The 12815-nt window shown below is 49.9% G+C and overlaps 1 protein-coding gene and 1 long non-coding RNA gene across 2 annotated transcripts; both read right to left on the reverse strand.

Moving 5' to 3' along the window:
* Window positions 1-4579: 4579 nt before the first annotated feature.
* On the reverse strand, window positions 4580-6984 carry LOC135314369 (uncharacterized). Its single transcript, XR_010373873.1, has 3 exons — window positions 6717-6984; window positions 5716-6238; window positions 4580-4645 (listed from the first exon to the last, which is right to left on the reverse strand). It is a non-coding gene; the product is annotated as an uncharacterized LOC135314369 (long non-coding RNA).
* A 1917-nt stretch (window positions 6985-8901) lies between these two features.
* On the reverse strand, window positions 8902-12669 carry RPL35A (ribosomal protein L35a). Its single transcript, XM_064457554.1, has 5 exons — window positions 12558-12669; window positions 12123-12165; window positions 10755-10907; window positions 9631-9775; window positions 8902-8960 (listed from the first exon to the last, which is right to left on the reverse strand). Exons 2-5 carry the CDS (start codon window positions 12131-12133, stop codon window positions 8937-8939), a joined length of 333 nt encoding a protein of 110 aa, XP_064313624.1. The 5' UTR covers window positions 12134-12165; window positions 12558-12669; the 3' UTR covers window positions 8902-8936.
* Window positions 12670-12815: the final 146 nt, after the last annotated feature.

Here is a 12815-nt window from a genome sequence, read left to right on the forward strand (position 1 = left end):
AAGGTGCAAACGGCAAGAGTCACCTTGGCCAGTCACTCTCTCAGGTCGTTTGGAGCCAAACCACCTCTGTGGGACCGGTGGAGGCTCCAAGAGCACTGGAAGTGAAAGCATGGCAGAAATCCATGTGCCTGCCCTATCAGTGGTTCCCAACATGTGTGTTGGGACACGCTCATGTGCCATGAAGGCAGCTGAGCCAGCATGCCTGCTCCCTGCCACCCGTCCCCAGAGCCTGGCAGGTCAGCAGCCATCACAAGGAAGGGATGTGCCATGGGCTCATTCCCAGGCATGGCAGGGTGTGGCAGCTTAGGAAGGTTAAGTCAGGAAAATGTTTGCCCCAGCTATGACAGGCTTAGCAAACACTGCCCTATGCCAGCACTGCAGAGCCTGGCCGAGGGTTTCAGAGAGACTTTCTGCCCTGGGTCCTAGCAAAAGTAACTTATTCATTGACAAGTGTTGATAAGCAAATTGGGGGAAAATAAAACAGAAGTATTAGGCTACTCTTCCAAAGATCAGGGTCTATTGTTGCAAGAGCCCATGCTTCCATGCCAGCGTGGTAGCCCAGAGAGCAGCTGTCAACATACCAGGGCTACAAAGTCAGGCATAATTCAAAAGCCAGGTCTGGCCTTAATGTTGCCCTGTTTTTGTATGTACAAGGATTTTTTTTTCTCATCTGGTCAGAAACCTGCTCACAGTCCTGTGGAGAAACACCCTGGGTATAGTCAGCACCATGAATTGCGGCAGCAGCAGCAGGAGGGGACAGGAGCGGGTGCTCGTCCCCAGGAGCCCTCACCTTGGGGTTTCGTGCCTCATAATTTCCCCCACTATAGAATTTTAGATACAGCCCTCACACAAATCTGTTCATAAGCCAGACACAAGAAGGTCTCTGTGAAGAAGGACCAGCAGCTTTGGCTGGTGCCTGCAGGGAACAAGGCAAAGATGGACACTTGCTTTGGCCAGTTTGATCGGGGAAGCTCAGGTCTTTTGAAGGCAGCTGTAAGGAGATAGGATGCCCCCTGCAAACTGCCACAACAGACCCACAGCATGTTAAACTCCACACGAGCTGCCAGCACAGCCTGTGGTGTGGTGGTGTCAGCTATACCCTGTCTGATGTGTGAAGACCGTTACAGCATGGGTCTCACAGGGCTCTTTTCAAGCAGTGCTGCACCAGTGACTCACATAGAGACCCCAAAGTACCTCAGAAAGTGGGCTTTCAAGCAGGTGATTCTTCAAACTTACCAAGATGATTCCTGCAGGGAAGGTATAGAAAAAAATGAAATTATCTTCCTAACTCAGCTCATAAGGAGCACCACTGGCTATTTCTCTGCAGTGGCCCCAGCATCTAAACTGCCAGCGCAGCCTCTAAAATCTAATAATTGAGACCAGATAGAGCTGTTCTGCATGGCCACTACGATTCTTTTGTTCATTTTAGTTACACATGTACCATTGCCAGCAGAGGCTAGTCAGAAAGGCAAATGTCACCCACGGTACCAAACAACCTTGTTTACGTTTCTTTACTTATTAACAGAGGTAAGATCTAATAGCAAATACAACTTTGTCTCCCTTTGCATTACTTAAAGAGGTACAGCTCAAACAGGTCAGAGGCAGTCATGAGCTCAGCAGTATTTGTAGTCCCCGACAAAGTGACTTCAAAGCTCTGGCAGGCATCAGAGCAAAACCACAGATGTATTTACAAGGCCTGACACCCCTTCACATGTCCACCTGACAGTCACATCTGAAGAAAATCTCTGCAGATAGCCCTACATGAAGGTAATCACATCTCTTACACATGTTCATGGCTGTTCAGAGCAAACACAACATCTGCTCATTTTGGACTTCAAAGGAGGAAGAGAAGATGCTTTGTTCAGAGAAATAAATTTCTCATGTGTATTAGTAGTGCATTGAAGTCTAAACAAAATCAAAGGTCCATTGGATTAGGCCCTTTAAGAGGGGCATTTATGAAGATTAAACCTCTCTTTTGAAGAAAGTAGGAAGAGGATGGAGGGAAACGGATTCTTACGCCAAGGTTGATGATAGGAGTGCAGGCAGCCTGAACGAGCAAGAGGGAATCTGTTAGAGCAGCTCTGAGCCCCTGTGTTCAATGACCCAGCCCAGCTCCTTAAACTCTTTCAGCAGCCTAGGTGCTCACAGTGGCACTTGGGAAAGCCTCTGAGCCAGCTAGGAGCAGGAACAGGCTGCTGACAAGCTAAGCCTTAGCAAACTTTTGCACAAGTGCTCCTTCACAGACCTGTTCCCCAAGCCTGCTTCCACCTACCGCTTTGGAAAAACACGTCACCATTACAAGATGCTGGAGAGCATCTGCTTTACTTGTACAGCACTACCAGCTGCCACCAGGAGCATTGCTGTGAGGCACCAGCACTCACTGAGCTCCTCATCCATGGAGATCCTCTTGGGTGCCCCAGAGAAGTAGCAGAGGACGTAATTGCAAGTGAAGAAAATACCTCAAATCCACCTATCCCCTTGCCCTGAACATCCCAGGCCTGCTGAGCCCCTTCTAGCTTGTCTCCTGTTCACTCCTCCATTGACTCTCCCCATCTCCTCCATTGACTTTCCCCCCAAACTCCCCATAACATTTCTAGCCCCTAAACCCAGACCCCTCTCCAATTTTCACCCACTGAAGCTTGAACTGTGTCAAACAAGACATGGATCTTTCCTGTGACAAGTTCAGTCACAACTGAATCCAAGCTGGATGGTCACTTTGTTCTGTCCCAGCTCCCCATGCCCCAGACCCAGCCATCTCCAGGGACCGCTGAGGCAGCCCCAGTTTTTGTCCCCCGGCAGCCCGTGCCGACTCAGGCCTGGCCTGGATCCATCCAGGCCATCACACCCCACTCAGCAGAGGTTACACTCCGTAAGCAAATAAAGCTGTGAAGTCCCTGGCTGTACCATGGCTCAGACACAGCCTGGCTTCCTGATGGGGAGCCCCAAAACCTTCCCCACCTCTCTTCTCCAAAATCCCATTCCCTTTGAAATCTGTGCCTCATCCTGCCCATCTCTGCAGTTGTCCTAAGTTTCCTTAGGTTTCCTGGAGTCACCATCCCTTTCTGGATGGCAGAGGGGCATAGGAAGGTATTTCTGAAGAGGAAGATGGGGACCTGGCACAGCCAGCAGAGCCTGATCTCACGGTAGGAGGGATGTCTCTGCTTGTCCCCTTGGAGAGCGATGGAGGCTGCCCCCTCAGCCTGCTCCATTCATTGCTCCTCCACGGGGAAGATGTTAAAAAACTGGCTGGCAGTACACATGAAATCAGACCCAAGGACCAAGCTGCCTCTTCTGGCTTTTTTCAGGCTGTGCTGCCAGAGCCTCAGCTGGACCTTTGCCTTCACTTTGACAAAAGGACCTGGGACTAGCTGTTCACAGCCACCAGCCTCCATTTTTACCCCCAGTACACACGTGCCTCCAACACCAGCAGTCCAGCTTTTTGTGTGCTTAGCCTTTGCAGAACCTCTTAGAAGTTACCCCAAACCACACTGAGCTGGTAACCTGTGATTGGGGACCACTGCGCACAAATGCAGCCCCTCCTGCTTCCCTCATGCTCCCTCCTGCATCCTTCCCACAAAACCCCTTCTTGGCACGGGCGAAGCCCCCAGGTTCTCAGAACTGCTCTCTGACAACAGGCAGATCCATCAGCTTCCCAGGCTGGAGTTGCTCCGGTAGGCAGAGCAGGTGGGTTTGGATCTGCCTGTTCTGACACTGTTGAGGCCTGAAAGAGGCCACAGATAGCCAGCTGGCACGGTGCCCTTCTCGTACAATACAGGGTACCTCAGGGCAGTTGGATTTTGCCCTGGTGCGTAGGCACGATGTGCCAGACCAGTGAGGAGCAGGGCTAGGTAAGGGTTTTTTGTAAATGGACAAAGCATGGTCTGGATGGCAAATCTTGGCTCAGGTGCTGTCTTGATCAAGCTCTTCTTCCAGAGGTGGTACTCAGATGCTTATATGCCAGGAGCCCACAGGACACCGCTCCCTGCTGCTCTCACAGCATGTGGTGCCAGCTGAACAGAGCAGGTTTTTCTCCTCTGTCCTAGGAAGAGACCTGTTGTCCTTGGCAGACTTCTGGGCTTTGCAGCAGTGCTCCTAATGCTTGCTGGTGCATGTCCTCTTTGGGCTGTAGCTAAGCTGGCTGGAGAGGTTTCAGGCCACAGCTGCTTGTTCCTGCTTTGCTGAATTGCAATGCTCCTGCTAGCCTGGCAGCAGAGCTATTGCGTGTAAACTCACCAACCCTGCATTAGTTGAAATGAAAAGGGGGTTCAACATTTAAAGAACAGGTCTCTGATGACTTGCCTCTGTTGGACTGCAGCATGTTGGGGCAGCAGTCACAGCAGCAGAGCAGGTTGCTCCAGGACTCCTGTATAGCCACCCAAGATTAGCTGGAGAACAAAGCATGGATGCAGCTTGAGAGAACCTGGAGGGTCCTTTCCCTGAGAAATATTGGTTCAGGGGCTCTGAACCACCTTCAGATCCCACCCCGTCTGTACTATATCACACAAACCTACAGCTTCAGCAGGAGTTTCATAGTCTTTAATGTACAGATTTAAAGCTTATACATACACACACATGGAAATGAAACAAATACCAGGTTTTTAATACTTCTTTTGGTGATAGTTAAGATCTTAGGTGGATACAACATCTGTAAAAAAACCCAGAAGAAATATATATAAGCTCCCAATGCAAAAACATGCAGCTCACCATAGTGCCTTGCCATGCCCAGAGAGGATGCGAAAAAACTTCAGCTATTTTATGGGCCATTGGCCTCAGAAACAAAAATAATCCACTGCTCCCACAGTTCTTCCCACCCAAAATAACCCATCCCAGTAATTCAACCCGCTGGATGTCTGCTGGTAGCCACCTGTATGTCAGGTTACATCCCTGCAAGAGGCCCTTTAATGGGCAGTGGGCTAAATGCTGGGTTTCCATTGGCATAGAATTTTTTTCTCCTTTGGCCAGGAATGAGGAGGAGTGAACACAAATATACTGTTTTACTTGCAGTGCCTCTAGTTTAAAGTGGATGGGCACAGATCAGGACTGTCCTCGTTGCAGCTGATTCTCAGCCCTATACACGCTCAGGTTCAGCCCACACCACTCTCAGTCCTCCCACAAGAGCTGTGCTGACACCTCTGTAAGCCAGCACTCGGCCTGACCTACAGATGTCAGTGGAGTTTGGGTCAAGATACAGCAAGCTTCTTTCACCCATCATATTGAAGGGACAGGACATTCAAGGGCTGCTCAAGCAGCAAGCATGAAAACAGCATGAAGGACAGCATAGCGTCACATGCCCGAACACACCACGCGGAGCTACCAGGCATGCCTGGAGCAACTGCCTGTGAAATAGCGAGTTGCAGAGCATGCCATGTGCGTAACCATCCCCAGGTCCTTCCATCAGGGTAGGTAGGAAGTATCCCATGGACGAGAGTAACAAGCTTAGACAGCTCATCCCGGACCCTTCAACTATTCTGGTGTGAGGACAATGTCTTGGGGAAGGCCAATGCACTAATGGCAAACAGCACTGTAACCGGAGACAGACCTACATCTTGCTTGTGGCATCTTGTCCAATAAGCAAGAGGGGACAGCAAACTTTGCTCTCCCACCATCCTGTGACTACAAAGAACCCCAGGGAATTTCAGGAGCTTTGTGCTGATGAGAACTACTGAAGACACCTGCATTCAGGCTCTCCTGGGAAAAAGTGCTCTTAGCTCTTACCTCTGGGTTTCTTTCACTATCTCAGTTTCGGGACAGTCTAAAATCCAGAGGCAGCTGGCCTGCTCTCACTCCCTCTCTGTTGACAGCTGGTTTCTTGGGGACAGCCCAGCAAGTTTCTCAGGCACATTTTGACATTCGAGCAAGGTACTTCATGCAAAGCAGAAACCCAGTGATTTTTGATAGCAGTTTCCTGGGGTAGATCATGCAGCCAACGCAGCAAAGAAATCTGAGCTTTGTAGCAAGGACAGCGTGATGGTGAAGGAGCAGTGTCCCCTTCTGGCAGCAGCCACATACTGAATCGTCCATGCAGAAGGCGGGCAGATGAGCAAGGCGCCAGGAGGGAAGTATTTCTACAAAGGGACATCCATCTGAACAGCGCTAAATCCAGCCTGCCAGATTCTGCTGCCCAAGGGAATTCATTCTCCAGCTGTCTTCAATACCTTGTGTCGCATGTGTTCAGGCAGAGCACAGCAGTGACTGAACTCTGGGAGCGAAACAATAAATGGACCCTGGGAGTTGACTTCTAAGGGAGGAAATGCACATGAGAGAAGAACAGCAGGCATCATCCTGGTCAAAGCTTTGGCCTACGGCTCACACAGAGAAGGTGGCACACCCCTCCAATGAAGAATGCAGGGTCAGTGAGACCGTGGAGCTGTCGGCATAGCCACAGAAAGCCCCAGCGGTGGGGTCAGGACTGCAGTTACACTGAGCAGCATCTCCATGGTCACGTGTTTTTTGGCAAGGAGCAAGAGCCACCACCAGCTTAGAAGAGGACATGCAGTTGTCCATCCTAGCACTTAAGCCCCCATTCTCATTTCCAGCTCACATTGCCTGCAAGGTCCAGCTTGTCTTCCCTCCCGTACCTGAACCTGGCCACCCAGCACCACTTTGGTCTACACTGTCCCCCAGACCATTCCATGCCCCACCCTGAGCATGTTTTTGTTCCCAAAAAGCCTGTCTGTTTGTCCCTTGCCCCTGTGTTTAGCTATGGCCCAGGATACCTTCATGGCAGTTTCAGACCTCTCAGCACTCCGCACACAGCTTGCTCTGCCTCCAGGTTGCCACCAGGCTGGCCTGGCCTGTAGGCAGCTGTCTCCACCACCGGTTGCCAGGCCTCATCCAGCAGACACTGCATTCTCTGAAGGGCTCCCACTGCCTGGTCCAGCTGCTCCCGGGGCTCTGCATGCATCAGCACAAGCACCAGCACGTCCGGCAGGCAGGGAAGGAGGCTCCTCACATCCCAGAGAGCCTCATCCACGTGATCCCAGCGCATTAGCTACTTCAATACAGCAGCTTGCCACAGCATAAAAACCAGATATGGCCAAACCTCCTCCCCTTCCTCTCTCTCCACCTGCTGCAGTCTATCCCTGATGTCAGCTGTGCCACGCAGGTCCTGGGTAAAATCCACCAGCACCGAGGGAGCTCTCACATTGTCATCATCCAACCCCCTCACCAGCATCTTTCCCTTCTACCTCCCCATTATGTCAAGCAGGCTAAGGAGCTCCCAGATGGTTTGGTCCACGAAGGAGCAGACAGCAGGCTCCCCGCTGGCCATGGCACCCTCCCACACAAGGCATTTTACTGCGCTGCTGGGGAAAGGAGCGGAAGGGGTTTGCTGCAGCAAAGGCACTTGCATCGCACAGGCCTTGGAACCGGCTATGCCTGCTGCTTTCTGCGGCCACCACATACAAGTGAACACACTGGTTTTGGTGGGACTGAACGAACGCGAAAGGAAATAGAGTTTTGACACAAAGATTCAAAAATTGCAGCCATATGATATTTGATGTCAGGCCTCCCAGGAACAGGCTTTGTACCTCAGCATCTGGTACAGCAGAAAAAGATAAAAGGGGAGAGAAAAATGGGATCATTATGTATTTTTGGGCATTGCACCTCAAACTTGGGTGCGCTTACTACCTTCACATCAGCAGAATCCCAACCATAGTCCCGCCAACCTGCTGTCACAGTCCAATTTGCCCATGTTTCCTCCTCCTTCCTCTGGTAGTGCCTAAAACTGGAGATTCAATTTGTATTCCACCCCATCCTTCTCTGAATCCTACTTGTACCACCTGTCAGTATTTGCAGAAGACTAAACCCCTGCCTGACCTGACCCAGCATCCCATAAGCTGCAGTTTCTCTCCATGCATTAAAACACGCAGGTTTCCACTCAAGTGCTCTCCTGCTGCTGGAGACAGTAGTAGCTACAGGTTTAGTTCTTCAAGTAAGTCCAGTGAAGTAATTTCTATACCAGAACTGTGTAGCCAGGCCCAGGTTTTGCTTGAATTACAATTTTAAAGTCAGTCTTAATTTGTCCGATAACTGAAAGCCTGAAACAGCTATGTAGAATCAGTGGCATCACCCACCCAGGGTATGGGGGCAGGCCATTTTGGGACTGTGACATCAGCAGTACCCATGACAACCTGCAGCTGCCTGAAACCACTCTTAAAACTACCCCATATTCTTCAGGTATGTACTAAGAAACTGACACATGCACATTAAGAATCTTTGAATTCATTTTTCAATGCCTTCTTCAAACCTTAAGGAACTCACGACAGTGATACACTGGTCTGAGGTATGGACCCTCCCCACCCCACATTAGGTACTGCAATGAGGCTGGCCAGGAAGCCACCAAGAACTGACACCCGGGCACTAGAGTTGTGGGATGAAAACATGTCTAAATAAATATCCCAGAGAAGACACTACAGGCACACGTGCTACCCAGTACGTATGGTCCCATTCTGTGATTCTACTATAACCCTATTTTCAGATGTGAGCTAGGACTTAGTGTCCCATTACAGAGTTTTGTCTCAGCAGCAGTCATCGCCAAGTGCAAGAGAAACAGGAGTAAGAAGCTTCCCTCTAGCAGGCAGGCAAGGAATTATTTCTCGTGTTCTATATAAAGCTTGGGCGCGCAGTTTCGGAGGTTGTAAACATTTATTGTTTAGCTCTGCAAACCATTCAGATTCCATGACAGGGGGCACAGATGAGTCGCAGTGAAGGCTGCCAGTTATGTGTCTTTGGAACGCAGCCTGCTCTACAAGTGCCCTGCCAAAGATGGGTCAAGTCTCCATTTCATGGTCTAGCGAGAGTCGCCACTCCACCCCTGTGCTGTGAATTCTGATATGCTACTGAAAATGAACAAAGTCCCTCAAAACAGGTGGAGGAGATAAAAATAGAAATGTACAAATATTAAACAGATTCTCCATTTTATTTCCAATAAAAATTTAGATCCTAGATGGATACAGCATCTGTAAAAGACAAGAACAGAATCAAGTTAGAAATTCTGCTACTGGACTGTACTATTCTAAACACAAGTTTTTCAGTTATGATCTAGATTGTCCATCTCTTCAACTACTATAGAAGCGACACACACACACCCCATTCACACAGAAGAGGTGCAAGAATGAAGAAGTGTAGCAACATCACTAGGAAGATACCGCATCTCAACTCGGGGCAACAGACCTCAAGGGACAGGCTCACTGAAGCCTTGTGGCTGAAACAGGTCCTAGCAGGCAGGGCAGGACAACACAGCACTGAGAACATTTGGGAGGTAGGAGAAAATCTGTCAACAGGTAGGAACCGGAGTAGAAGTGTGCAAAAATACATGTGCAAGATCCAGGGAAAAGAAATCAAGATAGCTTTAGAAGGGAGCCAAGGAAGAGTCCCAGAACTTGAAGTGCCTTTCCAGACAAGCTGAGCAAACACACAAAACCCCTGATGAAGAGACAACCCCCCTCAGCACAAGAAGCCATCAATCAACCTCTCCTAGCTCCAAAAGGAGTACTCAAAGAGCGCTGCTGAATAGACAACAGCAACAGAACAAAAACATAGTTCAAGTTTTCCCTCATACTATGTAGGACTGAAAGGCACCCCAAAAACTGCTAGTAAATATCTTGTTGCTAAAATAGATCCACCTACCACCCGGATTCTGTGTCCAATGGCCTTGGCAGGAAGGTTGGAGCGGAACTTGGCACGAACCATGCCGCTGTTCCCATGGGCACGGGTTACCTTCCCCCAGATCACTCGTGTCCTGTTGGGCTTGCCGCCGGGGGTTACGGTGTTGCTGTGGATAGAAAGAGCTACTGAGCACGGCAGTCACAGCTCCGTATGGGACCGACTGGTGACGGGGCAGACAATGCCGCCCCTTGAAGGCACTTCCATGACTTTATTCCACAGCTATCTTTAGTTGGACCACATTCCACTTACCTGTGAAATTTGCTAGTCCTGGGGTTTTCACTATACCTTCCAAATGAGGGAAGTATTGCAGCTTCTAATTTATCAGAAGCTCCACTGGAGAACTACTAACAAGTCACAAAACTTAAAAGATCTGGAAAATGCTACTGCTGAGATGATCAAACCAAAAATTCATCAATTTCAACCACTGGTGTAAGACTGCAAAAATCTGCTTTAGAAGAAAAGCCATATGTCATCTTGGAAATGATGGCAGTCAAGTTAGCAGTCTGATCAATTTTATTCAAGGAAATTCTGAATGCTTAACAACTACACTGGAAAAAAAATAAGTGCAAGGTAATACTGTTCCTAAGGCCTCCCCCAACACCAGCACAGCAGATAAGACAGTGCTCTGACATGGGCATGCAAAAGCCAGGGCACAAACTCCTCCAGGCTTCACAAAATAATTCTGCTGTTAAAGGAACCCGATAGCTCATAGTACTTGACACAAATTCACCTCAATTTTCTCTGTCAAGCTGCCTTCAGTTTTTGCCAGTCTCAGGCAAGATTTGTTTGTCATCCCATCTGTTCTCTAACATACCATTTATAACAGTGAATGATTATTTCAGCTAATTTCATTATCTGAATTAAGAACACATAGGCCAATTAAAGCAAAAATAAGCAAGGACTCTAAAACCAAAACCAACCCAGGAAACTGGTCTACAGTTCTCCATAGACATTCTATTGATAAATTGAGCCCAATTTATCTCTGTGCTAACAGAAACTCTGTAGCCAGACTGCTCACATCCTGGCATTTGCAAACACCGATACAGGAGTTGGCTAATTTAGTGTAACAATGAAAAGTGACTTACTTTTTAGCTTTGTATACGTAGGCACACCTCTTGCCCAAGTAGAAGTCTGTCTCCTGACGGGCGTAAACACCTTCAATTTTCAGAAGGGCAGTGTGCTCACGCTGGTTTCGGAGGCCACGTTTGTAGCCAGCAAAAATGGCCTTGCACCACAGCCTAAAAGTGTTGAAAACATTTACAAATTATAATTCACTCCAAAGTATTATATGTAGAAACAAATGTCATGGTTTTAGCTGGGATAGAGTTGATTAGAGTTAACGTGCTGTTTCAGTAGAAACTATTTCCACACCAGTAGAAATTTAGCTGAGGAAAAACCCCACTGCTTTTGCTTTCACTTAATCACCACAAAGCCTTACGTTCAGTCAACAGATGAAAGCTACATAAATGGGACACAAAGTATTTAGGAGAACTTTGCTTCTGTCGCCTTGTTCTAAACTTCCGACACTACAGGCTTCATAAGAAAACCCAAGTGCTTCAACATCAGCAGGTGTTATGTTTTCAAATATCTATGCTGTATGATGAATATATATCACTTTTTTCTATACACCACATAAACTGAGTCTCCTGTGTTGCAGTACGGCACTGCAGGAGAACGTGTTACCTGCTGTTGTCTTAAAGGAATGAACTGTGGTCTAGGGACAGTCAGAAAGACAGCTGTCCCCCCCCGACTGGACAAGTGACATTACACAAACTCAACAATTCTTCAGGACAAAGACCTGTTTGTACTACGCAGGTAAAGCAATTATAAGGCTCGTTCCATGCACTGTGTACACGATACGACTGTCTCATCTGCATCTCAACCCATCTGCTATGAGACAGCAAGTGTCCCATAATACAACAGTGTTAAACTAAGCTATCCAGATCTTCCTTCCACACATGTGCAACAGAATATAAACACAGATACATATTAAGACAAAAAGTTGTGATTCAGATTCAATCCCTCCACGATTTACAACCTCAGTCCCTCTATCCATAGGAAAACTCGATGGTGTAGTGGCTTCCTCCCTCAAGGGGACAATACATCAAAGCCTCTATGGGGCACTGAAGGTTGACAAACGCTGTCCCAACAAAACCATCGTTAATATCCCACAACTACTGACAGGCCTGGGAAAGTGTGGCACACAGCATCAACAACTACAATCAGTTGAAGGCAGAGACTTCAGAAAAGAGAGGCGCAACTGCGGGCGTTTCACAGAGGGCCCAGCAGAACACCGGGCAGAGGAGCTGTCCTGGAAAATGAGAGCAGCCACAAGGAAACGGGTAACTGCCCGCACCTTTAACGAAACACTCAGAAATGCTCGGTTTGCAAGATCTGTCAAAAGTACGCTGTAACAGCGACCCGAGAGCCACCTCAGCGGGGCGGTCACTCACCTCCCAGTCATGGTGTCCTCCCGAAGCCCTGGTCCCAGCAGGCCTAGAAGGGACAGAGAAGCCATGAGCCTCACAGACCGGCAGCTCCGTCCAGCCAAGCCAGGGAGGCGCTGCATACCCGGTCCGGGGGCCAGGATATCCTGCCGGCCGGGGGCACCCACAGCACGGCGACGAGGGCCTCCAGCCTCCCTCAGACGCGGAGAGAAGGGAACCCTCCGCTTCCCCACAGAACTGGGCGCTCCGGGCGCCTCGGCCCCCCTTCAGCTGAGAGCCTCAACCTGCGGCCGGGATCATCCGTCGCACATCGGCGCCATCCCGCCCTCTACCCGCTCAACGCGGCGCCAGCCGCAACGCCCCGGGAGTCCCGCGCCCGCCGACGGCCCCATGGCAGGGGAAACTCCCTCCCGCCCCGCGCCCCGCGCCCCCACTCCTCACCCCACGGCTGCGAACCAAGATGGCGGCAAAAGAGGGAGTCAGCGCGCTGCCTTCCGGGATATGGGGCGGGAAGGACCCCTGCGGGCGGCCGTCAGCACCGCCTTAACGGGTAAACCCGAGACGGCCGCAGCGGGGTGGGTAAGCCGTCCCCCGCGCCTTCCTCGCCCCGTCCCCCGCGTCTCCGTCCTCCTCCGGGTGGCGATCAGGGAGGGGCGGCCCCAGCCCCGCCGTGCAGGCATCCAGCCGGGCAGCCCCGCG

This window comes from Phalacrocorax carbo, chromosome 7 (genome assembly GCF_963921805.1).
Source record: "Phalacrocorax carbo chromosome 7, bPhaCar2.1, whole genome shotgun sequence".
Lineage (NCBI taxonomy): Eukaryota > Metazoa > Chordata > Aves > Suliformes > Phalacrocoracidae > Phalacrocorax > Phalacrocorax carbo.